The following is a 24460-nucleotide window of genomic DNA, read 5'->3' as shown; positions in this document are numbered from 1 at the left end:
GGGCACGCGCTGAGGCTAAAACCCTCCCTGAGAAACAATGAGGCTTCTAAAAAAGGTTCCGGGCCCTCTGAGGCCGGGACAGCTCAAAAGGGCTTGGCTTTCCCCTCGCTCCATCTCCCCGCGCTCGATTCCAGAACTCAGCGCGGGTGATTCAATTATTATTGCACTCAAACGTGGTGAGTGTATACTCTGGACCAAATTCGGGGTTTAGGCTATGAGGATACAAAGACGGATATGAACACTTTCCCCTGCTTTTGAGGAGCTCACAGTGCAGGGGAGGAGTACCTAAGGAACTACGCTGCGGCCAAAATGGCCGAAGTGCTTAGTAGTACAAGTGCCCTAGGAGCAGGGCAAACGGTATTTAAGCCTACATTCTCATCACTAGAGAAATGGATTAACGAATTATGGTGCATCGATACAATCTGGAACACTATATTGCTAACAAAAGTTAACAGTGATAAGTAATTGGTAAGATTGACATGGAATTTAGATCCTGTGGGTAATAGCATCGGAAACAATCTAAGTACCCCTCTAATGAAACACCAGAATAATTTGGTTCATGGATTTGGGTACATCCATACAATGGGCAGCTATGCTGCTCTTCAAAGAAGTGAGGCCTCTGAATGCTACCCAAGAAGCTAGTGACATCATTTCTGGTGGGTGACTGGGGAACAAGGGTGAAGGGAGACTATTTTTCATAATATACACCTTTATGCCTTTTGAACTTTGTATAAAACATGTATCGATTTTACCTAATTAAAAAAAGAAGGGGGTAGGGTGCCTGGGTTAAGCGCAGTCGGTTAAGCGTGGGACACTTGCTTTGGCTCACGTCGGGATCTTGGATCCTGGTGTGCGTGCCTGCCCCCCACCACATGGTGCTTAGGGCAGAGTCTGCTGGAGAGTCTCCCTCTCCCTCTGCCCCTCACACTCGTACTCCCTCTCTCTCTTCTAAAATAAATAAATCTAAAAAAAAAAAGAAAGAAAGAAAAAAGAAAAGAAAAAAAAAAGATGGGGGTCCTGGGTGGCTCAGTTGGTTAAGGGTTTGACTCTGGTTCAGGTCATGATCTCAGAGCCATGTAATCGAGCCCCTCGTAGACTCTGTCCTGGAAGCGGAGCGTGATTGGGATTCTCTCTCTCTCTCTCTCTCTGCCCAGCTCCCCTGCTCAAACGAGTGCATGCTCTCTTTCTCTCTGGGGGAATAAAAAAAGAACAACAATGAGGTAGATCTGTATGTGCTGATATATGGAATAAGAAAGGTGAGTTTCAGTATGATGTGATCCCATTTAAAAAGTGTAATATGTTCTATATACGCAGGAAGAAAATTGAGGAATATATACTACACCTTAATGTGGTTATCTTTAGAAGCTGGGGTTGGGGAGGGGCCCCTGGCTGTATCAGTCATTGGAGCATGTGACTCTTGATCTTGGGTTCCTGAGTTCAAACCCCATGCTGGGCGTGGAGCCTACTTAAAAAAAGAGGTCGGGGGTTGGGGAACTTCCACTATCTAGATCTGTAATTAATTTTCTTTCTTTTTTTTTTTTTTAAAGATTTTATTATATTATTTATTTGACAGAGATAGAGACAGCCAGTGAGAGAGGGAACACAAGCAGGGGGAGTGGGAGAGGAAGAAGCAGGCTCATAGCAGAGGAGCCTGATGTGGGGCTCGATCCCATAACGCCGGGATCACGCCCTGAGCCAAAGGCAGACGCTTAACCGCTGTGCCACCCAGGCGCCCCTGTAATGAATTTTCTTAACAGCCAGTGTATATCACATTGATAATTAGAAAAATGTACCACTATGTACATATATTTAAATATGTACAAGGTCTGTGTCTGAAAAAGGTAGCATCAGTGAACAAAAAAAGAACTGATTCAAGAGACATTTCAGTGACGAAATTAAAAGGAATCAATGAAATTATATGTAGGAATTCAGGAAGAAGTCAGTGTTATATAATGATTAAGATTAACAGAATGGGGGCGCCTGAGTGGCTCAGTCGTTAAGTGTCTGCCTTAGGCTCAGGGTGTGATCCCGGAGTTCTGGGATCGAGCCCCACGTCAGGCTCTTCCGCTGGGAGCCTGCTTCTTCCTCTCCCACTCCCCCTGCTTGTGTTCCCTCTCTCGCTGGCTGTCTCTCTCTCTCTCTCTTAAATAAACAAAATCTTAAAAAAAAAAAAAGATTAACAGAATGAACTTTGGAGTCAGAGAAGCCTATTACAAAAATCCAGTTCCACTATTTATTAGCTGTATAACCTTGAACTCAAAAGTCATTTAAGCTCTCTGAACCCTAGATTTCAGCCTTGTAAGATGGAATGAAGTAGGATCTACTATAGAGGGGTCTTTCAAGGAAAAAAGCAAATCAAGAATGCAGAGCACCTAGTATCTGGAAGTAGTGGATGTTCAATAAGCAAATGACAATAATAATAAATGACTTATGTATTTCTAGCCCAAGTATTTAGGGGGAGTGTTGTGTTTTAAATAAGAAAGAGAACATAGGAGCCGCAGCAAGTCAGTGTTGCCCAAGGTGAATTTGAGGTGCCTGCGCGGTTGGAATGCTGACCAGAGAAGCCAGTGCCAAAGGTGTGAGTAGGGGCATCATTGGCACAGTGACAGAGGTGGCCCCCAAGGTATGGGAATAGATGAGACATTTCAGAACAAACGGATGATGAGGAAAGGACCAGGAACAGACCTGAGTGAGCAGCTGTCCTGGACAGGCAGGCAGAGCGGCCAGGCAGGGTTGAGAAGAGGAAGTCAAGAGAGAGGCAAGAAGGGCGCCCAAGGGCAGAGAGTATCATCAGACAGAGGCTACGGTCAGTTCTGTACTGGCCTGAAGAGGGCAGGCTGAGCTCCGAGATGAGGATGCAGTCTAGGGTGTGAAGGCAATAGTGCTGTATCGTCTGGAATTCAAGTGAGGGATCGCCTGCAGTTAGTGTTTGTCAAACCCATTATAGCTTATAACCGGCTTTCATATCCCTTCTCTCCCTTGACCCCCATGGCAGCTCCATAAGGGAGATACTATCTTGAAGAAACTGAGACTCAGAGAGGTTAAGCGATTTGGCCAAAGTCACATAGTTAGGGACTGGCAGAGCCAGCTTCCAACAGAGGCTTCCTGACACCAGGCCCAGTGGTGTTTCCTCAACATCCTGATGCCCAGCAGGGAGGAAGTGGGGACAGCAAGTAGCCACTGGCTTCATTATTTTGTTTTGTTTTGTTTTTGCTTTGTTTAGAATGGAAGAGATTTGAGCATGTTTGTAGGCTAAAAGGAAGAATTTTATTCTCCTGAAAGAGTTCTTAGCCTTATTTTTTAAATATAATTTATTTTGAAATAATTGCAAACATACAGAAAAGTTGCAGGAAGAATACAAAGAACTCTCTTGCTTCCTAAAATCAGATTCTGCAGTTGTTAACATTTACTATTACCCCTCCCCCCATTATTGTTATTCCTTTTCTGATCAATCTGAGACAAAGTTGCAGACATGATGACATTTCACCCCTAAGTATATCACTGTGTATTTCCTCAAAACAAGTACTCTGTTCTAGAACCTTTGTGCAACCCTCCCAATCAGGAAATTAACATTGATAGAGCATGACCATCCAACCCACAGACCCCATTCAAGTTCACTAGCTGCCCAATGTCTTCTTTTCCCTTCTAGCCCAGGACCCAAACCCAGAATCACGCAGTACTTTCCCTTATCATGTCTCTTTGATCTGCTTTAATCCGGAACATTTACTCACCGTTTCCCTATCCTTCATGACCTTGACAGTTTTAGGAAGTTCAGGCCTTTGGGAGCACCTGGCTGGCTCAATCCGCAGAGCATGTGACTCCTGTTTTTTCTTTTTTTAAGATTTTGTTTATTCATTTATTTGACAGAGAGAGAGAGAGAGAGACAGCCAGCGAGAGAGGGAACACAGGCAGGGGGAGTGGGATAGGAAGAAGCAGGCTCCCAGCGGAGCATGGAGCCCGATGTGGGGCTCGATCCCAGGATTCTGGGATCACGCCCTGAGCCGGAGGCAGCCGTTTAACGACTGAGCCACCCAGGCGCCCCGAGCACGTGACTCCTGATCTCAGGGTTGGAAGTTCGAGCCCCACATTGGGTGTAGAGATTACTTAAAAATAAAATCTTAAAAAAAAAAAAAGAGAGTACAGGCCTTTGATTCCTTAGGGTGTCCCTCAACCTGGATCCATCTGGTGTTTGCTCATGTCCTGACTCAGTTATTGGCAGGAGTACTACACACACAGACTCTGCTGTGCTCTTCTCAGCGTATCCTATCAGGAGGCACCGTTGACGACGCTCACCTTGATCTCCTGGTCAAGATGGTGTCTGCATTCTCCCCACTGTAAAGTTACCATTGTCATTTTTGTAACTAATGAGCTATTTTCTGGGGAAATACTCTGAAACTGCTCTAATATCCTGTTCCCCATCAAACCTCCATCCACCAGGCTTAGTATCCATTGATGAATACTGTATGTATCAACCGCACTGTAATCATCACCAGTGGAAACTTTCTACTCCCATTACTCCATCTGAATGTACAAGTGGGCATGCCACTGTGAAGAGGAGCTTTCTCCTCCTCCATTCCTTTATATATGTATTTGCTTATATCAGCATGGTTTCCTAGTTCAGTCAGTGGGTTGTAGTCCATTACTATCACTATTTATCTCGATGCTGAAATATGTCCCAGGTTTGGTCAGTGGGCATTTCTCTAAGATGATTTCTGTGTTCTTTTGACATGTCTCCATCATGCTTTGAGCACCTTTTTACTTCCTCACACTACAAAATGTTTTGGGTTCATCTTGTACTTTCCTTTGATAAGGGGTGGGAACCAAGAGAGGCCAGGAAGTAGGAACATGTGGCTGAGGTTACACGGAGGCTACACCAGTCACACCACAGTAACCTGCTGATGAGGATTTCCCTGCTGGCACAGCCACCCGCCCCTCAAGGACTGCAGGTACAATGATTATATCATAAACTCTCCCTGGGTCTTGTTTTCCACTTGTTCAAAATTCAAAGTCCAGTTGGGAGCATTCCAGTTGGTTGGCTTAGGCCAAGTGCTTACCCCTGGGCTGTGAAGAAGTGGGAGAGAGGCTGAATGACCTTCTCCAGCTGCCATAAAGAGGGTAGAGCCTCAGCCTACCAATATTGTCCACAGTAGGGGACCATGCAGAAACAGGAAGATGATTTGAACACTGGGTGACCAACAACCCCTTCTCCAAATATCTACTTCATAGCTGGAGAGACAGAGATACATATGTAAGCAAAGGAAAAGGTTGGAAAGATTATGCAGCAAACCAGTGGTATGCTGGTAAATTTTTAACAAAAGCCCCCAGGGGAAAAGGGAGGGCCTGTTTTATAGTGTTCACCTGTTTCTGTTGTGTAACTGTTCCCACCATACCCAATTTCTTTTTTTTTCTTTTTTTTTCCCTTCAGCTAAGACAGCAGAAGAGATGATTTATTGTACACGTGTTACATTCAGCCACAAATGAAAACCGAATTAGTCCCGAAAGTCACAGGTGCAGGACAAAGGACCAAAAGGGACTGTTTTGGTATGAACAAGGCAGGTCTCTCAAAGGTGGTCGTTAAGATCAGATGGTGATGGACGGTCTAGGTCCATTCAGTCAAGCTCCTAGAAAGTAGACATGCAGTCCAACAATTGGTGCCAGCGTCCCTGGCCTCTGGCTTTCCTTATTCCTGCTCCTGTGGTTCCACGGGTGCACAAGCTAGCGGTTTACTTGCACCTCTGCCTCATCTTTCTTTTTTTACGCTTTAGCCTGCGCATTCGCTTCTTCCTCCACTCGCCTCTCATGGCGCAGAGGTTTCCAAGAAGATGGTGCTAAGGCCGAGAGCGCACCATACCCAGTTTCTAGGGTGACATGATGGAACACAGAACTGAGGAAGAGATACGCAATAGCTCACTGTTACATAGCATTTCCACCATATAGATACTATTGGAGCAAATCACCTCAAGAGATAATTGGAAAACACAGTGAAATAATCAGGAAGTGATGATCTTTGAGTATTTATCACCTTTGCTTTAATATAATTTATTTAATTGTGGGATTTTATTTATTTTTTATTTTTTTATTTTTTAAGATTTTATTTATTTATCTGACAGAGAGAGAGGCAGCGAGAGAGGGAACATAAGCAGGGGGAGTGGGAGTGGGAGAAGGAGAACACGCTTCCCACTGAACAGGGAGCCCAATGCGGGGCTCTAACCCAGAACGCTGGGATCATGACCTGAGCCGAAGGCAGCTGCTTAACGACTGAGCCACCCAAGCGCCCCTAATTGTGGGGTTTTAGATTTAATTTTTAATTAAAGCTGGGCTTAACACCTGGAATGCACAGTTCTGGAAAATTCAGCAGTTGTCTCTTATGAGTCCCTGTGGGCCTTCAGTACACCATGGCACCAAATGTCTCAGTGTTTTTCTTTGATGGTAGGGAAGGCATGCCTTTATTCTCATTTTTTTTACTTTATATTATTTTTAAATGGTACAATTAGGAGTGTGTTTTTTAAAACTATACGTGTGTCTTCAAAAAGGAATTTAATTTTAAAAATAATTAAATCCACGGAACTGTTGACCCTTGTTTCTCCACTCTCAGTCATGAACAGTGTCAGCTGGCTTCCCTGACCCCAGTCACACCCTCCTCCAATTGATTTATGTAAAAGGCTGCCAGATTCTAATCTCTAAAATACAACTCTAGCTGTGCAGCTTCTTTTGCAAATCTTCAGTCACATGGAATCCAAATTCTCAGACAGGATTTGAGCTCTGTTTCATTTCTGAATGCCTTCCACTCTCCTACCTCTTGTCAGGGGCTTCCAAACCGTTCCCGAGAGCCTGTGGGCCACTGCTGAGGACCTGTGGAGAGGACAATGCATGAAGCTCCAGCCCTGCTTCCATCATAGCAGCTGGTTCTATTTCACATATTCCAGGTAAGATTTCATTTGGAAAAAGAAAAAAAAATTCTGTTGCTAAAAAACCAAGTGTTTGAAATGAACTGTTTTACTTCAACAGCAGGGCTCATCCCAGTCAGGTGCTCTGAGATCTTCATGTTTCCTTGAGGCATTTCCTGTGGTCATTTACTTCACTGATGGTTGACCGAGTACTTCCTATGTGCCAGACACTGGGCATAAAGCAGTAGACAGGACAGACTGTTCCTCCCTGGGAAGCTTACACTTAAGAGAAGTGACAATAGATATTTGAAGAATTAACAGTTCCAGGGCTGGAGGGGGGTGGGAGAGATGGGGTGGCTGGCTGATGGACATTGGAGAGGGTATGTGTTGTGGAGAGCACTGTGTATTGTGTAAGACTGATGAATCACAGACCCGTACCCCTGAAACAAATAATACATTATATGTTAATAATAATTAAAAAACAAAACAATTCCAGAGCATCTGGCTGGCTCAGTCAGTGGAGCATGTGACTCTTCATCTTGGCTTTGTGAGTTTAAGCCCCATGTTGGGGGTAGAGTTTACTGAAAAGAAAGAAAGAGGGGCACCTGAGTGGCTCAGTCGGTTAAGCAGCTGCCTTGGGCTCAGGTTGGCTCAGGTCATGATCCCAGGGTCCTGGGGTCAAGCCCCTGTTGAGCCCGCATTGGGGTCCCTGCTCAGCGGGAACCTGCTTCTTCCTCTCCCTCTGCCCCTCCCTCCAGCTTGTGCTCTCTCTCTCTCTTTCTCGCTCACTCTCTGTCTTTCAAATAAGTAAATAAAATCTTTTAAAAAATAAAAAAATGAATAAGAAAGGAAGAGAAAAGAAACAATGCCTTTCCCCTTCCTCCTCCTCACCCATCCTTTGAAGTTTATCTCAGAGGCCACAGATTTTATAAAATTTTTTGATCTCCCTTTCCTCCGGACCAGAACTCCCTTCTCCATGTAGTTTTTGTATGTCGAGGCTGTTTGCTGTCCCTCCTGTCCAGCATCCATTCCCTCACCTTCTGGTGGTAGTACTGAAACAGTTTTTGGGAAACTACCTCTCCCTTCCCTCCTCTCCCAGCTCAGTAGGTGCCAGCTTGTTTTCAGGAGTGGCCAAGTGACCCAGGCCTGGTTGGCTGGCACACAGAATCCCCCCTAGCCATAGTGATTGGTTCAGGTCAGGCCACCCTTCTGGCTACAGAGGTTGGATAGAAGATCCCAGATGGCCCATAGTGAATCCAAGACATGTTTAGGAGGTTCAGGAAACAGGTGCTATCTTTTCCCCTGAAAAATATATAGACCCAGAATTTTTGGCAACGATGTGCTGTGGAGGGTGAAGCCCACATGGAGCCAAGTAGAGCTAGATGAAGGGTAGAGACAGGATCTTTGTGACACAGGATGCCTGGGTCAGGCCACCTCTAAAGCCTGACCTCAGGACATTTTAGTTCCTTAAGACAATAAATTTCCCCTTTTGTTGAAGTAATTTTAAGTCAGGTTGTTTAGAACACGGAGTAATTTGCCATAGCATAACAATTCTATCATCTCTAAAGCTAAAGGAGCATTTCCCTCGCTCCAGCCCATTTGCTATGAAGGAGCTTCACTCTCTCTCAGTTCTCTCCAGTAAGTTCTGGAGGCCGCAAAAGACTCCCCAACGTGGTCAGCAAGCTAATCCTTCTCTCTCACTAGGCTCTGTAGGGGTGAGGAGAGCTCCCTTTTGTGCACATACTGAGTGGTAATCTTGTCTTGGCCATCCAGCAGCAGTTGAAAAATACTATTGAGGTCAATTACCAACTCACCCTCTTAAGGCATTTAAGGTCTGGGTCCAGGGAGCTGAGGTCACCTGTGCCCCATCCAAGGGCACAAGGTGTTGCACCTGCGTCTTTATCTTCATAGCTCCACTTACCGGGCACTTGTTTTATGTGAGGCACTATGCTGGGCATTTTATAAAATACCCATGCTCGTATGTAATCCTCATAGCAACCTGAAGAATGGAGATCACTATATCCCCCAATTGAACCGATGAGAAAACTGAAGCTCAGAAGGTTCAATGACTGGGTCAAGCCTCCACGGTTAGTAAGTGACAGAACGGGATTCCTAGACGTGCTTAAGCACAGACCGACGAATTGGGTGGATGGGCCGGTAGCAGTGAGTGGGGAACTTAAAGCGGGAGGGGGACGAAGAAGGGACATTTGGGACTTCAGGAAGTTGAAATGATCACTTCGGAAGCTGCTTAGGGGTGCAGTTGGGCGCGGTCCCAGGGCCCAGCCAGAACTGCAGTGTGCCACGCGGCTATCTCTGTGGCCAAGGGATTTTCCGCGCGCAGGGAGTGGGGCTTGCCAGGTGGGGGTGGCTGGTGGGGCGGGGCTTCCCTGGGCCCGCCCCTTGCCCAGGTGAGGCGCCTGAGACTGGGACGCGACCCGATGGTGCGCCCCCGCAGTGCTCGAGAGGTGTAGGGTGCCTGGCTGTTGGGTTGTCGGGCCGGGCCTGCTTGGCGTCTTGGGACTGGCCGGGCCGGCCGGGCCTTTGGCGGGGGTGGAGAAGGAGGGTGCCGCGCCCTGCCCGGCCCAGGTGTCGTCTCCGGGGGCGGAGTTTGGGAACCGGGCTGCGGGGAGATTCCCGGCCGGACTGGCGGACGGGCGTCGAGGGACAGAAGCGGACGAGACCAGACACAGCCAAGCGGCTCAGGGAACGCACCGAGCAGGTGAAGGTGCGGGGCCGTCAGCATGTTCTCGCGAAACCACCGGAGTCGGGTCACCGTGGCCAGGGGCTCCGCCCTGGAGATGGAGTTCAAACGCGGCCGCTTCCGACTCAGCCTCTTCAGTGATCCGCCCGAGGTGAGACCCACGTCCCTGCCTTCCCCTTCCCCGGCTCCCGCAGCCCTAGCTGTCTCGGCCCCCCGCCCCCGCCCGCGCGCACGCCGAGGGGCGGAGACGCCGCGGTTCGGGTACAAACCGGTTGTTGTTGACTTCAAAAGTGAGGCGCGGACCGTCAGGAAGTTCATCGGACCCCTCAGAAAGTTCGGACACTCCCTGCCCAGTTGCGATGACTTGCCTCTGCCTGGAAAAACTCCGGGTTGGCTTCAGCGTAAGGGTCCGCAGGCTCGATTCCCAAAATATGCCTGGACCAGGCCCCTCCCGGGCATCCCCCGGCAAAGGGCGGTGGGCAGGTGGGCGGGCGCCAGACCGCTCAGACTCGGCCGGGGCGCCCGCTTCTTCCCCGGCCGGCAGCCCCGTCTCACAACCGGTCTCAGCCGTCTGCGACAGCCTTCATTCTCAACTGGACTTCTAGGCCACGTCTGACCACTTCGCTGAAGCCCTCCCCAGCTGCTCCTCTGTGCCCCTGAAGGGCTGGGAGTGTGTGTGTGTGGGGGGGGGGGTCCCTTTTAACGATTTGGGTTCTTTACCACACCAAAACTTTGTAGTCCCGCTTCTAGTCTGACAGTTTCCTCCCCCGGCCCACCGCTCTACCCTCGCCCGGGTCCGAGCCCTACCTGTTACTCCCAGTAGAGACTCGGGAGTTGCTGAAAGGTGTGGGCCTGAGCTAGGACTGAGAGGGCAAGTGGCGACAGCAAAAAGGCTGAGGTCAGCTCTCCTACCCTGCTGGGCCAGAAAAGCGTTAAGTGAGGGGGCCTTCCTCCCGCCCCCCTCTCCCTCCGGGCCGGGATTCCAGGCCTGGCTTCTGCCCTTTCCCCCCAGCCGGCCCAGAACAAAGGCCCTTTCACATCCACGTCCTGGTGTCCCGGGCCTTTTCTGACTCAGGAGCTAGAGGACCTGGGGGAGAGGGGCTTAGTCGGGTCCCTTACCAGCAACCCGGTGCGGGGCCAGCGTGGGGGAGGGAGAGGCGAGGCCCGGGGACCAGGAGGAGGGGCCTGTGGGCTGGGGCCGCCCCCGGGGTAAGTTGGGCCTGCGGGGCCGGAGCAGAGGAGCCGGGGCGGAGTCGCAGGGTCCGCCGGCCGCCGAGGGGAGTGTGACTCCGTGGGCCCGGGTTGGAGGGGGGGGGGGGTGGCAAAGTTGCAGCTGGCTGGGAATCGGGGCTGGTTTCCTGTCTGGAAGGGAAGGGGCCCGCAGAGGGGAGCGGGGGCAGCAGCAGACAGGCACACCCCTGCCTTTCTCCCTCCCACACCTCCCTTCTGCTGGAAAAGCGAGGTAATTGTGAGCCCAGGGTGGGGCAGGCTGGATTAGGGCCCCAAGTTGGAAGAGGTGGCCCTGGGGGTTGGGCCGAATTTACCCCTTTGTCCCGCTCCCTGGGCTCACTCTCCCCACAAGTCCTCAGCTCCATCCCTCTTCTTTAGAGAGTGAGAACCCCTCTCAGAAAGCTCCGACCTCCTGCCAACCCCCACAACTCTGTAAAACCTGCATGAGGCGTCCCCTCCCTGCCCCCTTCCAGCTGTGCCTGCCCCTCACGCCCTACCCGCACACAGATTCTCTGTCCACCAGGCCAGGGATGTGGGCGGGGGCTGGGGAGGGGCCAGAGTCGGAATGAAAGGGCCTTTTTCTTCCACAGCTGGGAGAACAGCTGCCACCAAAACAAGACTGGACGCTCTGTGCCCAGAGCCCCCTCTGCAGCTGGCCTCTCTTCCTGGGACCCTGCTCATTCTCACCTCGCTTTCCTTTCCTCCCCATGCCTGGCTCCCAGCAGGGCACTGGAACAGTGGTAGGCAAGGAAGGTTTGTCACAGCAGCCAGAGGGGTGTAACAGGAGCGCAGAGGGACAGGGGCAGCCTCTGCCCTCTGCCCACCTCTTTCAAGACCAGGGGAGCAGCGGGAGGAGGAATTGTGGAGCAGCGCAGTGCCTGCCCAGCACCCCCCCTCAGGAGGGGTCCACAAGGGAAGGGGAACTGGGGGCACAGAGATGCAGGACAGATTGCACATCCTGGAGGACCTGAATATGCTCTACATTCGGCAGATGGCGCTCAGCCTGGAGGTAACGCCCCCACCCCCCGGAGTGCACCTCCTCTGCATGCAACCCAGCCTCAGTGTGTGCCCTGTCCAGTGTTGCCCGGGCTGGGATGGGGGGGCTCAAAGTGGGGAGAGGGACAGGTGGTCCTGTATGACTTGTGTTAAGTGCTGTGTGCGGACCTACGCTCAGTTCCGCCAACCAGCGCATTACGTTGGTAAAAGGGTCTTTACGCCGATTTCTGAAAGCTCTGTGGGTGGGTGTGGATGTGTGTTTTGGGCCTGAGGAGTCCTTTTAGGTGTGGGAAGAAAAGACTTCAGTGTAAGAGAGGTTTGCAGAAAGGATGTGGCCTTGCTAGAGAAGGGGAAGGGGACTCTGTGACAGGTTGTAAGGATCTGGTGGCCCTGGAGATGGCAGGGAGCTGTTTATTCGTTTATTTATTCTTAAACACTTTGAACACCTCCCATTTCTAGACCATGGGATACCTCAGTGAACCAGACAGGAAAGGCCCATTCGCCTGGGGGAACACAATAAACACGCGAACACAGAGATCATCTCCCATAGTGAAGTGATGATAGAAATGGGGATGTAACACACATCAGGTAGGGAAGGCGGTGTTCAGTGTGGAGGTCAGAGAAGGCCTGTGATGAGATCGTGAGCCGAGACCAGAAAGATATGAAGATATGTGAAGACTGGAGGAAGGGCTTTCCAGCTGGAGGGCATAGCAAGGGCAGAGGCTCTTAAATGAGAACGTGTCCCAGTTCCAGTGTGGCTGGAACATAGGAGTTGGGGCTGAGATCATGGGCAGAGCCCAGATTAAGGCCTTCGGCAAGGCCTTTTACTCTAGGGGTGATGTTGGCCTACCCAAGAGTTTTAAGCAGGGGAACGACCCATTTAATGTTTTAAAATAATGGCTTCTGTGGTGAATAGGCTAGGCAGGCGGTGGGGGGGGGCAGGGGTGGGAGAGAGGAGAGTTGACAAGAGAGGTCGCAGAAGACCACCAGATAGGAAGTGGTTATGGCCTTAGGGGAGTGAACCTGGTGGTATGGATGGAAGTGCTCATGGTGGAGACAGAGAAGGGGGTGGATTTCATATGATGGTGGTAGATCACCAGGGCCTGTTGATGGATTGGCTGTGAGGACTGGGCATGGATGGATTTGCCTCATGGCAAAGAGAGAGCTCTGGGGTGATTCCCAGGTGTGTGGTTAAGCAGCTGGGTGGTGTGGCCATTTACTGAGATGGGGGAGGTGAAGGAAGCTATGGAAGTGACCTCCTGGGTGAGGCAAGAGTTTGCTGCTGAGGAAGGTCTGAGGTGGGACTGTAAAGAGTCCAGATCAGGAATGGCAATTTATTGCCAGTGTTGCCCCTCTCAGCCCCGGCCCCCACTCCCTGGACCTTAGCAGACACTGCGAGTCAGTCCCGGCGCTCTTGACCAGCTAGCCAGACGTGGACTCCGCAGTCTTGCTCAGCATGTCCTTGGCACAAATTGGGCAGGTTGTTTCCTTCACAGGGGCGCCAGCCAGAGGCAGGAGTCCCAGCCGCGTTTCGGGGTATATCAGGAGGGGCCACCTTTATCTAACTTGCAGAAAGGTGCTCAATAAGCCGGTTGGGACTCTGATACTACCTGTAGTCCGGTATTAGCACATGGGATACAGTCTCTTCCTCTGCACCATCGGTGTTGGTAGTTACATGTGGCTACTTAAATGTGTAATTTAGTGACTTGAAATGAAATAGACAATTCCTTGGTTGCTCGAGCCACATTTCAAGATGGCTATGGAACATTTTCATCATTGCAGGAGATATTATTGAACAGAGCTGGTCTGGGTATTTAAATGTTTAAATTCAGCATCCTCTCTGGTCTCCTGTGCCCCCGCCTTCCCCATGTAATTTTTCTTCATGGGAGGTCTGTCCAGAGAAGGAGGCTTAGATTTCACTTTGGTCACCTCTCCTTCAGCTAGGGTACAGGCTGAAGCTGCTGTGTTCTTTTTCCACGAAACTTAGCAGTCCCCTACCCCCACTCCCCACTCAAGAGAGAGGTCCGTCGATAATTCAGAGATTGGCAGAGAGATAGTCATGGCAAAGTAAATCCAAGAAGACTTTCTGGAGGAAGCAACTTAAACTGCAAGTAAAGGGAAGGTGGGAGTGAGAGAAAGGTTGTTTTTGAATATGTGCTGGGTCAAGGTAGCAATTAGACTTTCTCACTTAATTCTCAAACAATACTATGAAGGAGGTGGGACACTCCCCAGTTTACAAACAGTCTCCAGAGTCTAAGTTCTCACAGCTAGTCAAATTCCCAAGCCAGGATTTGGATTTAGCCCCAGTGGAGATTCTGAAGGGAACAGAGGTGATGAGAAGCAGAGCAGTAAGTCAGGGATAGAAAAGAATGGGAGGGAGGGACAGGAAAAGACATCCACGGAGGGCCTAATGTGTGCTGGCTTCTGCCCATGACTCATCCTCCTTCAGCCCCTTGGGCCTTGACCCAGGTCCTGCTGACATCCAGCTCTAGGCTCTTTCCCAGGAGAGTCTGGTGCACTGCCTACTTCAGGAGAAAGGGGTTTGTGGGTGGGTGGGGGGACCAGAAGCTATCCCTGGGGTGGCGAGATGGGGACAAAGCACAGGGATCAAGAAACAGTGCCAGGATTCCTGAGATGCTCTGCCCAAAGGGTGGGAGCCAGGATTTCTAGGGCCCTCTCCTCCCTGGAACAGTAGGAGAGTGGATTTGGGGCCAGAGTGGGGTGGGGGTGGTAGCAGGGGTGTTCGGCTCATCCAGGCTGAGCCCAGAGACTTTTCTACAGCCCAGTTTTTCCAACTTATACACATTCCTCCCTCCCCCATGCTCCTGGGCAAGGGGTCACCTTGGAGGGCAACCGCAAAGCAGGAGGGGCCTCTGGCCTCCTGCAGCTCTATCGGCACCAAGGCCAAAGCCCTTTCCAGGGCGACATGGGAGCTCCAGGAGGCAATGTTGCACACGGCTAGGTCTCGTGGTTCCGCTGCCCCGAGCCCTGGAGCCTAGCCCCGCCAGGCACAGGGAAAGACCGCCTGCACCCTGGAGCCCCTTGACCGCTCTCGCGGCAGTTGGGAGCTGATGTCACCAGCGCCCTGAGCGCCAGGGGCGGGCGGGGGCACTTGCGGCTCCCCGACCGAGCGCGCCGCCAGCGTTGGTGCCTCAAGCGCAATGGACAGGGCTAGGGAAGGATCCGTGAGTGCTGGGGCCCGGACAAAGAGACTAGCCAGGAGAGGGCTTGAGAACGCTCCTCTGTCCCTACCCTCCCCCCTTCTCTCATCCGTCGCTGGTGTTTGTGGCAGAAGCTGGATGCAGAATGGGATGGGGGATGGCAAGCGGGAAAGCTTAGCAGAGGTGGGACTCTGGTGCAGACAGACTGAGAGGCTGGGGGAGTGGGGCGGCGGGAGCTGTGTAGTATGGGAGGGCTTCCTGGTGGAGGGGGCATTGGGACTTAGTTGGCCTACTTCTGAAGGGTCAGGAATAGAAACTGTGGGAGAGGGGTGATGAAAGTCAGGCCTAGACTGGTGGTGGCCCAGGAAATAAATTGTGAAGGAAGAGTGTGCAGGGAGTCTGGACAAGGCTTTTGAAAGTAGGAATTTAGGGTGTTTGGGTCTTGGAGACTTGAAGGCTGGAGCCACCAGGGACAGAAGCAAGTGCACAGTGTGAGAGCTGGTGTGAGGGAGAAGACAGGTTTTAGGTGATCCCATTTACCCCCCTCTTCCAGCCTGGTGCCTCCAGCTCGCTTTCTCTCGAACGGATCTCACACTGTAATGCAGTTCAGTCTTCCCCCTCTTCTCTGAAGCCTTCCCTGTCACCTCAGCCAGAAGCAAATGGGGCCTGTCTCCTGTGAGCATGTGGATGCCATGACAGGGCACTTATGGGGCAGCCATTAGTGTCTGCATCTCTCACCGCCCAGCTGGATTTTATTTATTTTTATTATTTTTTAAAGATTTTATTTATTTATTCGACAGAGATAGAGACAGCCAGCGAGAGAGGGAACACAAGCAGGGGGAGTGGGAGAGGAAGAAGCAGGCTCATAGCGGAGGAGCCTGATGTGGGGCTCGATCCCATAACGCCGGGATCACGCCCTGAGCCGAAGGCAGACGCTCAACCGCTGTGCCACCCAGGCGCCCCCCAGCTGGATTTTAAATGCAGACCCTCAGACAGCGCAGGGATGCTCCAGGGTGTGTTGGTAAATGCTACTTCCGTCAAAGTAGCATCATTTAAAAAAAGCATCCTCACCATTCGTGGGTACTGTGTGCTGGGCACTGTGCTAAGTGCTTGACATTCCTGGTTACTGAGTCCTCACAACCCTAGCATGTGCGGACTATTTCCAACTTCATTTTATAGATGGAGAAACCAAGTCTTCGCGAGGTTGAGTAAATTTTAAATAAGTTTCTTCCCAGCTTCTCAAGACTGGCAGGACTGACCCAGACCCAGGTTCGTTTTATGTCAAACCGGTGCTCTCACCCTCCGGTCTCTGTCAAGACCTCCAGGGCTCCTTCTGAGTGAATGTTCTTGAGAATCCTGGTGCCTCTCTCAGTGTCTACCCCCCCCCCCTTATGCACAGCCTATTTAGCCTCTCACTCCTGATCTCCTGCCCTATCTGCCTTCCCATCCCCAATCCTTGCCTCTGTCCTCAGCTTCCCAGCCTCGGAGGGCCAGCAGGTGGCAGAGCCCCTGATTTGGAGTGTGTAGAGGGTTCTGTGAAGTATGGGTGAACTCTGTAGGGGGTATGCTCCTTCTTCACAGGTCCCTTGTCAACTAGATTCCCCCCCCATCACTTGAGTCTTTGGGTAACCCAGGATGGTCTTTACTATCTTGTCTGTTTTCTTTAGTTGGTGGTTCTCAACCCTGGCTATACCTCAGAATCACTTGGGGAGTTAAAAAAAAAAGTACCCACTTTATTCTTAGAGATTCTTATTCTGCAAGTCTGAAGTAGAGCCTGGTAATGTGTGTGTATGTGCATTTAACTGAGAAGATTTAATTTTTTAAAAAGGTAACACAAGGGGTGCCTGAGTGGCTCAGTTGGTTAAGCATCCGATTCTTGATTCTGGCTCAGGCCATGATCTCAGGGTTATGAGATCCAGCCCCACATCAGGGTCCCCATTGGGGGTGAGCCTGCTTGAGATTCTCTCTCTCCAAAAAAGGGGGGGGGTAACAGTTTCCAATAGTACAGTAGTAAAGAAGGGTATATATTTTTTTAAAAAGTAGTATAAGTCTGTTTTCCATTCCTGGCACCCAGGCCCACAACCTCTATTTTATGCACATATATATATGAAGTGAGAAAAGAGAGTAGAACAGTATTACAGCATGCTACCATTTGTGCAATATATATATATATATATATATATATATATATAAAAATTTTTTTTTTTTTTTTTTTTTTTTGAGAGGAGCGAGCGAGCGCATGTGCAAGCACAAGCAGGGGGAAGGACTGAGGGAGAATCCCAAGTGGACTCCTCACTGAGCACAGAGCCTGACACAGGGCTCAATCTCAGAACCCTCAGATCATGACCTGAGCCAGAATCAAGAGTCCGATGCTTAATGGACTGAGCCCCCAGGAGCCCCCTCACTTCATATATTTTGAAGATTATTTCATATGTGCATATATATGTCTACCTCAGTCTTTGATGTCTGCAATATTCCATATTCCAAGGGAATGCCGTAACTTACTTAACCAATGCCTGAGTGAAGGACTTTTAATCGGTGTTTTAAAACAATGTTGCGATGAATATGGCTTTGCTCCCATGTGTAACTCTGTTTGTAGGATAAACGCCTAGATATTGACTAGCTGGATCAGAGGATATGTGAATTTCTAGTTTTCATAGATTTTTCCAAATTGTGCTCAGAAGCAGCTGAAGGCATTTATACTCCTACTGTCAAATGCACGAGGACATCTGTATTTTCACAAAGCTTCTCTGGTTATTATTGGGCAGCTGAGGTTGAGTTGCCTGAAACATAAGTTTCTTTGTTTCTCCTGGGACACAGCCCGCTTGGGGACTGGAGGGTGCTTCAGCCTGTCCCCAGCTGCCATTTCCTTCTCATCCTTTTCCCCACTGTGTCTAGGACACAGAGTTGCAGAGAAAGCTGGACCATGAGATCCGGATGAGGGAAGGGGCCTGCAAGCTGCTGGCGGCCTGCTCCCAGAGGGAACAGGCTCTGGAAGCCACCAAGAGCCTGCTGGTGTGCAACAGCCGCATCCTCAGCTACATGGGCGAGCTGCAGCGGCGGAAGGAGGCGCAGGTGCTGGGGAAGAGCGGCCGCCGGTGAGCACGGGGGAGGCGAGGCCTCGTGGGCGTAGTGGTGCGGGGCGCGTGTGTTCGGAGCGTGGATCACCCTGAAGATGACGTCCTCACGAAGCCTTGTCAGAAGCCTGGGAGACCCCTTGGTCTTTTATCACTACACTGTGCTGCCCAGAGTTGCACGAGTGAGTAGCTAGGGCTGGACTCAGGAAAGCCATCGTATCTGGGGAAAGGCTGGCAGGCTAAGGGGTTATCATGTAAAAGTGCTCATTTGCTAGGCCCTGCCTGTGATCTGATGGGGCGGGCTGGCTGGCTTCTGGAAAGCTAATTTTCTTGAAGTCAGTTCACCAGATGGCCGGTTTACCACAAACTGAGTGTTGTGTACCTGAGGTTCACCGTCACGAGCAGTGCTGGAGAAAGGAAATCATAAAAACACGTTTAAGGGAACGCCTGCCCATTCACATAAATTAGATCACGTATTTTGAAAGGGGTCAGCTTTTGGATGCGAAGCACCAGCTACGCTGACATTCGATGCTGCCGATCTGACAAAGCTGCAGCGAAATGGCTGAGGCGAGGCTCTAGTAAAACTAAAATGTTGGAGAAAATACCTGGCAAATTTATCATTCTGAGAATTGGCCACTTTTGGTAAACGGATCATTTGGAAAACTGGCTTCTGGCAAAGTAAGCCTGCTTGACTCCACAAGGCTTAGTGGGGAGAACGTCCCAGCTGCTCACTGGCATGATGCCCATCCCAGCTCTGCCATGAAGGCTGCCACAAGGAGAGGTGGCCAGGAGCCCTCCAGAGCTCACCCGTGAAGCCCCCAGGGGAAGGCAGATAACCAGCTCTGTGGCTTCCCCCCAAAGCTAACGGGCGAGCAGACAGGGGGCAGGTCCTAGTGTGAATGTGCTGTCTCCTGAGAGGCAGCCATCAACAGGCTCTGCCCTGCCCAAGTCCCCACACAGTCTAGGCAGTGTGGGGTGAAGTACACCCCAAATCACTGACAACTAAACGCATTGCCATCAGTGCCACATCATTTAGCTTAAGGCCCTAAGTTGCTAATTACATTAGTGACATTATGAATTTGTATGGCTAAACTGACTGTCACCTTAGGAGAGACACATGCTTGGTAAGTCCTGCTGATGGGTGGGGAGGGGAGAAAGGCCAGGTGTCTGGGGCCCTGCATTGGGGGCTGAGGAACTTGGGGTACTGAGAAGGCTCAGCCGACCTAGGGACGGAGGAGGAGAAATCAAAGCTGAGGGGGAGGGAAGAGAGAGGTTTGTGGCAAATGGAACACGGATGTTCTTTATTTGGGTTCTTGATTTTCTGACTGACCCAGTGTTCTCCTATATCAAAGAAGTGATAGGATGGTGACGAACAGCCTCCTCTGTTGTTAAAAAGAAAGCCTGCGAACTCCTCCAAGTCTGGGGTTTAGTGGAGAAGAGCCCTTGAAAAGGAGTCTTTCTGCAGGCACCTGTTCCCTCAAGCCTCACTTGTGCCTGGCAGGGGCCTGGGGGGATGGTCCGAGAGGGTGCTTGGAGGGGGAGGAGCCTGGAGCTGGTACTGCCTGTGAGCTAATGTGCTTCTAGTGACCCAAGCCCAGAGAACCCCTGGGTTCCACTGACAGCTGTAACAGTCCCTCAGCCCTGCCCTGTCAGCCTGGCTGGGGACCTGGGGGCTAGGCCCTGGGCTGGAGGTGTCCTAGAGCCCTTGGGAACCAGAACGGGGGGACAGGGGAGTAATGACTAGAGGCCAGGCCAGAATATTGTGATTTGCCCACAGGCCTTCTGACAGTGGGCCGCCTACTGAGCGCTCCCCTTGCCGAGGCCGCGTCTGCATCTCCGGTAAGAAGAACAGCCCCCTCCCCCCCCCCAGCCCCTGGCACTCCTTGCCCAATCACAAGAACTCCTGCTCGTCTCAACGTCTCTTCCTGCCCCTCTGCCCCTCAGACCTCCGGATTCCACTCATGTGGAAGGACACAGAATATTTCAAGAACAAAGGCGGTGAGTTCTACACATGCTGGGACAAACTACGGGGAGTAACCTGAGGTCGGAGGTTCTTGTGGGGCACTGTCTTTACCAGTTTGGGCCTCTGTCCCCAGACCTGCACCGCTGGGCTGTGTTCCTGCTGCTGCAGCTAGGGGAACACATTCAGGACACAGAGATGATCCTGGTGGACAGGACCCTCACAGACATCTCCTTTCAGAACAACGTGCTCTTGTGAGTGCCTCGGCCCTGTGGCTCCCTCCTTTCTCCCCTCTGCTGCAGCCCTTGCTGCAGTCCTCCGATGGAGCTGCAGGGGAGGAGGGGCCTTCCCTGGGGAGCTGTCCTGTACTGGCACCACATCCATCCTCCAACCCCTCCCACCCCTCGTGCCCCCCCCCCCCCACTTCCCCAGGACCAGCCTCCTCTCTTCCTCCCACACTCCTATAGCACCGAGGCAGGGCCAGACTTTGAGCTGCGACTGGAGCTGTATGGGGCCTGCATGGAAGAGGAGGGGGCCCTGGCTGGAGCCCCCAAGAGGCTTGCCACCAAACTCAGCAGCTCCCTAGGCCGCTCCTCAGGGAGGCGTGTCCGGGCATCGCTGGAGAGTGCTGGGGGTTCGGGGAGCAGTCCCATTTTGCTCCCCACCCCGGCTGTGGGGTAAGGCCCTACATCCCCCCACTGCCCTCATCTGTGTCTATCCTGGCCACAGGTGGCTTCTGAACCGCGTTGAGCATGCAAGCCCGTTTTGCACTGCTGCCACAGCGTGCGTCCTACATGAGTAAGCAGTGGCTGCACAGCTGGGAGGCACCCTGGCCTATGCCCTGGAGCTGGGCCGAGGTCCCCCGAGAGGACCAGTAGGAATGCAGGGAGAGCTAAGTTCTCGGGTCTTCGGTTTTTTGCAGCAGCACATGCCTCTTATGTGGATAGAACAGAGTGCCCTGGTTGGAGCAAAGTAGCCTAGGTCCTGAGGGGTTGCCTACTGGCACCTGGAAGCACCCAGTGGAAACACTGGGTCTCTGAGAAGCAGGTTGAGAAGCTCTAGGGCAGTGACTTTGCTGCCTTTGGAGACAGACAGGAGGTCAAATTCTGGCTCCACCACTACCAACTATAAATTATGGGCAAATTTCTTGACTTCTCTAAGCCTCAAGCTGTCTCATCTATTGACGAAATAATGCCAACCTCCCAAGGCTGTTGTGGGAATACAGTGGGATAACATGTTTAAAGCACAGGACGCAGCACTTAGCAGGAGCTGGGTCAGTGTTCTCACCCCGGTGGGGAAGGCAAGCTAGTTTGCTGTGGGACAGCCTGAACAATGGGGCAGATCTGCTCCGCCCTCAGAGCTCCTGCGGTCTAGGATGCCCATCGCTGGGCTGAGGCCCACTTCTCTGTCTGTCCTGCAGTGGCCCTCGTTACCACCTCTTGGCTCACACCACGCTCACCCTGGCGGCAGTGCAAGATGGGTTCCGCACACACGACCTCACCCTCGCCAGCCATGGTATGTTATGGAGAGGAGGGGATGCTGGACAGTGAGAAGGGGGGCTGTTGGATGGTTCCTTCTCGTTCCCCACCCTTACCCTGCACTTCCTGTCCCCCAGAGGAGAACCCCGCCTGGCTTCCCCTTTATGGTAGCGTGTGTTGCCGCCTGGTGGCTCAGCCTCTCTGCATGACTCAGCCTACTGCAAATGGTACCCTCAGGGTGCAGGTGAGGGGCCCTGAGGTGTAGAAGGGAATGTGGAGGAGGCAAAGGAGAGGTGGATCATTTAGGCACCGCAGGACTATTGAAAACTCAAGGTCTGGGTGGAGGAAGGAGGGTTACGGCAAGAAGACAGGAGGATCAGACACGAGGGTGGGCAGAAAGGAGCAGACTGTCAATGGGGGAGTGGGAAGAAGGGTGTTGGGGGTGTGATTCCCCCAGGAAACCTTGAGTCATTTATGCAGCAAGCTGGGGAGCTGCAGGACTGGGCGCGAGTGCATGGAGTCCTGAAAGGCACAAGCCTCTTCTGTTACCGGCAACCCGAAGACGCAGACACTGGGGAAGAGCCGTTGTTTACTATTGCCATCAACAAGGTGATGGGTCCCTTGGTGGTGAAGCTACCAGGTGCCAGGGCCCAGGAGCATCTCCTTCAGGTCCCAGGAGGGGGGGTGCAGATAGATGGAAGTCTAGCCTCCTGCTCCTAACAGCACCATACCCAGCTTCAGGGCCCAGAATGTTCTAATGAGCGTCACTGGAAAAGGCTCTTCTACTCACCAGTTTCAGCCCCTGCCAAGTCCCAGAGGGTCTCGCGGCCAGTTTAGGATTTTCATCCTCTTTCCGCCTTTTCCCTCAGATTCCAGTCTGCATCTTCTTCACCCTCTCCGGCTTTCTGTCCCAACCCAAGTCCAATGACCCCTCTTGAATTCCAAGCCCTTTTGCTGGCTTTCCTGATGACTTTTACGACAGTACTGAGGGACATTAGGCCTCGGCATTCCTGCCCCCCCCCCATGCCTTCCGTGCCTTACTCAGTCTCTCTTGCCCTGTCTCTGTCTGCTGCTCTTTCCTGACTGAGGGCGCTGTCTCATCACCAGTCCTTTCCTGCCATTCCTTCCCGCTCTGCTCAATAGGAGGCAAATGAGAGACCCAACCAGCAACTCCTTCTAAGCAGGGCTCTCCTCTGAGATCACTGCTGACTTCTGTGACCAAGGTGAAGGTGGAAGCAGACCCCTTCTTTCCCCTGCAGGAGACTCGAGTGCGGGCAGGTGAGCTGGACCAGACTGTAGGCCGGCCCTTCACGCTGACCATCAGTAACCGGTATGGGGAGGACGAAGTGACACACACCCTTCAGACAGAGAGTCGAGGAGCCCTGCACAGCTGGATGGAGGCTCTGTGGCAGCTTTTCTTTGACATGAGTAAGAGGAAGGGGCTGGTTTGAACCTTGGGGAGGGATGGGGTTCATTTTTATCAAAGGCCTCTATTTCCAGAAAGTGTGGAATGGAATGTAGCAGGGGAGGGGATGGCCTGGCCCTCTCGGTCTTCCTCTGCCCACCCCAGTAATTGCTGTCCCTTCAGGCCAGTGGAAGCAGTGCTGTGATGAAATTATGAAGATTGAAACCCCTGCTCCCCGGAAAACACCCCAAGTACTGGCCAAGCAGGGGTCCTTGTACCACGAGATGGGTGAGTGAAAGTACACTCTGGGAACCTGATGGGAAGTGGGGTTGGGGGCTTCAGGGGTGCCCAGATAATGGAAACAGAGAGAAAGCAATAGGCTGAGGCAGAGCTCTGGGGACCCAAGGCCCTCTCAGTCCTGTTGTATCTGTTTCTCTTCTCCAGCTCTTCTTAGAGCCATCTCCACCAAAGTTCCAAACAGACCCCCAAAGAGCCAGATTCATTTCATGGATTTCTTTCCTAATTTCTTCTTCTCTGTTTCCCTTTCTGCATGCGGATTCCTGTCTCTTCCTCTGACCCTTCACTTGCCTGGCACTGCTTTCAGTTTCCTCCTCTTTCTTAATTTTTTTCACCCACTTTTGCCCACCCCCTCATCTCCATCCCCCCGCACCCCATATCCCATAGTCTTATCAGAGCCCGTAGCTCCACGGGGCCCAGGTGAGGGGCTTCTCCTGCAGGATAACACAATCTCAGCTGAGATCCGGGCTTTGCTTTCCTCCTATTACAGTGACAGGTGATGATCAGGGCTGGGTGGGCCTGGGCCCTGAGCTCTGACTGGCCCCTCCCCTCAACCCCTTCCTGGTGTCACAGCTATTGAGCCGCTGGATGACATCGCAGCGGTGACAGACATCCTGGCCCAGCGGGAGGGCGCAAGGCTGGAGACAACCCCACCCTGGCTAGCAATGTTTACAGAACAGCCTGCCCTGCCTAACCCCTGCTCACCTGCCTCAGTGGCCCCAGCCCCAGCTCGGACCCACCCCATGCCCTGGGGGCGACCCCGAACATTCTCCTTGGACGCTGTCCCCCCAGACCACTCCCCTGGGGCTCCCCGCTCGGTTGCCCCTCTCCCCCAGCAGCGATCCCCACGGTCCAGAGGCCTCTTCAACAAAGGCCCTCCCCGCACTTGGCTCCAGTCACCAGTATGAGAGAGAAAGGTGCTGGCAACAGGATCTGGCCAGCGGAAAAGACGACCTATGTGCAGTTGGGATCTGGACGTGGCGCTGTCAGGAGCAGGTTGGCCAGCTTGGCCTCCCCTTCCTCTGCCGGACTGGGGGGAGGCTAGGGAGGGGGAGCAGAAGCCCCTCTTCAGCTGTGGTTGCCAAGGTGCTGAGGGGCTCATTCCTGGGACTGGCTGGGACCCCCTAACCCTTCCTGGGAGAAAACTGGAACCAATCCTGCCCTACCTCCCTGCACTAACCAGCTTTGAGGATGGCACTGAAGAGCCTTGGGAGGGAGTGCACCTCCCTTGTGACTCTCACATCAACCATTAAAGTTATTTAACTGCA

At 52.1% G+C, this 24460-nt stretch overlaps 2 protein-coding genes across 16 annotated transcripts; one reads left to right on the top strand and one right to left on the bottom strand.

Moving 5' to 3' along the window:
* The first annotated feature begins 49 nt into the window (after positions 1 to 49).
* On the top strand, positions 50 to 24460 carry RTKN (rhotekin). 10 transcript variants are annotated; one of them, XM_026482267.4, is made up of 14 exons: positions 6825 to 6926; positions 8883 to 8974; positions 9474 to 9739; positions 17874 to 18073; positions 19830 to 19891; positions 19997 to 20050; positions 20149 to 20266; positions 20480 to 20689; positions 21433 to 21527; positions 21628 to 21734; positions 21971 to 22099; positions 22750 to 22918; positions 23079 to 23183; positions 23766 to 24460. In XM_026482267.4, the coding sequence occupies exons 3-14, from the start codon at positions 9629 to 9631 to the stop codon at positions 24098 to 24100; spliced, it is 1695 nt and encodes a 564-aa protein (XP_026338052.2). In that variant the 5' UTR covers positions 6825 to 6926; positions 8883 to 8974; positions 9474 to 9628; the 3' UTR covers positions 24101 to 24460. The 10 variants fall into 10 exon arrangements, with proteins under 10 accessions (XP_026338079.2, XP_026338052.2, XP_057164922.1 ...); XM_026482294.4 differs by lacking the exons at positions 8883 to 8974; positions 9474 to 9739 and adding an exon at positions 50 to 176 and having other exon boundaries at positions 6807 to 6926; XM_057308939.1 differs by having other exon boundaries at positions 8883 to 9739; positions 23500 to 24460.
* Positions 4895 to 11198, bottom strand: LOC130543099 (uncharacterized). Of its 6 annotated transcripts, none has more exons than XR_008958148.1 (4): positions 10708 to 10821; positions 10396 to 10501; positions 9858 to 9962; positions 4895 to 5858 (listed from the first exon to the last, which is right to left on the bottom strand). XR_008958148.1 is itself a non-coding variant. In XM_057308943.1 (3 exons), exons 1-3 carry the CDS (start codon positions 11181 to 11183, stop codon positions 5755 to 5757), a joined length of 711 nt encoding a protein of 236 aa, XP_057164926.1. In that variant the 5' UTR covers positions 11184 to 11198; the 3' UTR covers positions 5390 to 5754. The 6 variants fall into 6 exon arrangements, 2 of the variants coding, with proteins under 2 accessions (XP_057164926.1, XP_057164927.1); XR_008958146.1 differs by lacking the exon at positions 4895 to 5858 and adding an exon at positions 6920 to 7327 and having other exon boundaries at positions 10708 to 10785; XM_057308943.1 differs by lacking the exon at positions 10396 to 10501 and having other exon boundaries at positions 5390 to 5884; positions 10708 to 11198.

The sequence above is a fragment of the Ursus arctos genome, unplaced genomic scaffold (assembly GCF_023065955.2).
Source record: "Ursus arctos isolate Adak ecotype North America unplaced genomic scaffold, UrsArc2.0 scaffold_8, whole genome shotgun sequence".
NCBI classification, from domain to species: Eukaryota; Metazoa; Chordata; class Mammalia; order Carnivora; family Ursidae; genus Ursus; species Ursus arctos.
The sequence above is the reverse complement of the archived record's forward strand: the minus strand, read 5'-3'. Positions and strand labels throughout refer to the sequence as shown.

What these genes read in the sequence shown, in the direction of transcription:
- RTKN (XM_026482267.4), top strand. Translation starts at nt 9,629, where the DNA reads ATGTTCTCGCGAAACCACCGGAGTCGGGTCACCGTGGCCAGGGGCTCC. An exon ending in AGGCCGCGTCTGCATCTCCG is followed by an intron (nt 19,892 to 19,996) that starts GTAAGAAGAACA and finishes TCTGCCCCTCAG; the next exon opens with ACCTCCGGATTCCACTCATG. An exon ending in TTTCAGAACAACGTGCTCTT is followed by an intron (nt 20,267 to 20,479) that starts GTGAGTGCCTCG and finishes ACACTCCTATAG; the next exon opens with CACCGAGGCAGGGCCAGACT.
- LOC130543099 (XM_057308943.1), bottom strand. Translation starts at nt 11,183, where the DNA reads ATGGAGCTGAGGACTTGTGGGGAGAGTGAGCCCAGGGAGCGGGACAAA. An exon ending in GGCCCCGCACCGGGTTGCTG is followed by an intron (nt 9,963 to 10,707) that starts GTAAGGGACCCG and finishes GAGTTTTTCCAG; the next exon opens with GCAGAGGCAAGTCATCGCAA. An exon ending in TTTGAAGTCAACAACAACCG is followed by an intron (nt 5,885 to 9,857) that starts GTTTGTACCCGA and finishes TCTCTTCCTCAG; the next exon opens with TTCTGTGTTCCATCATGTCA.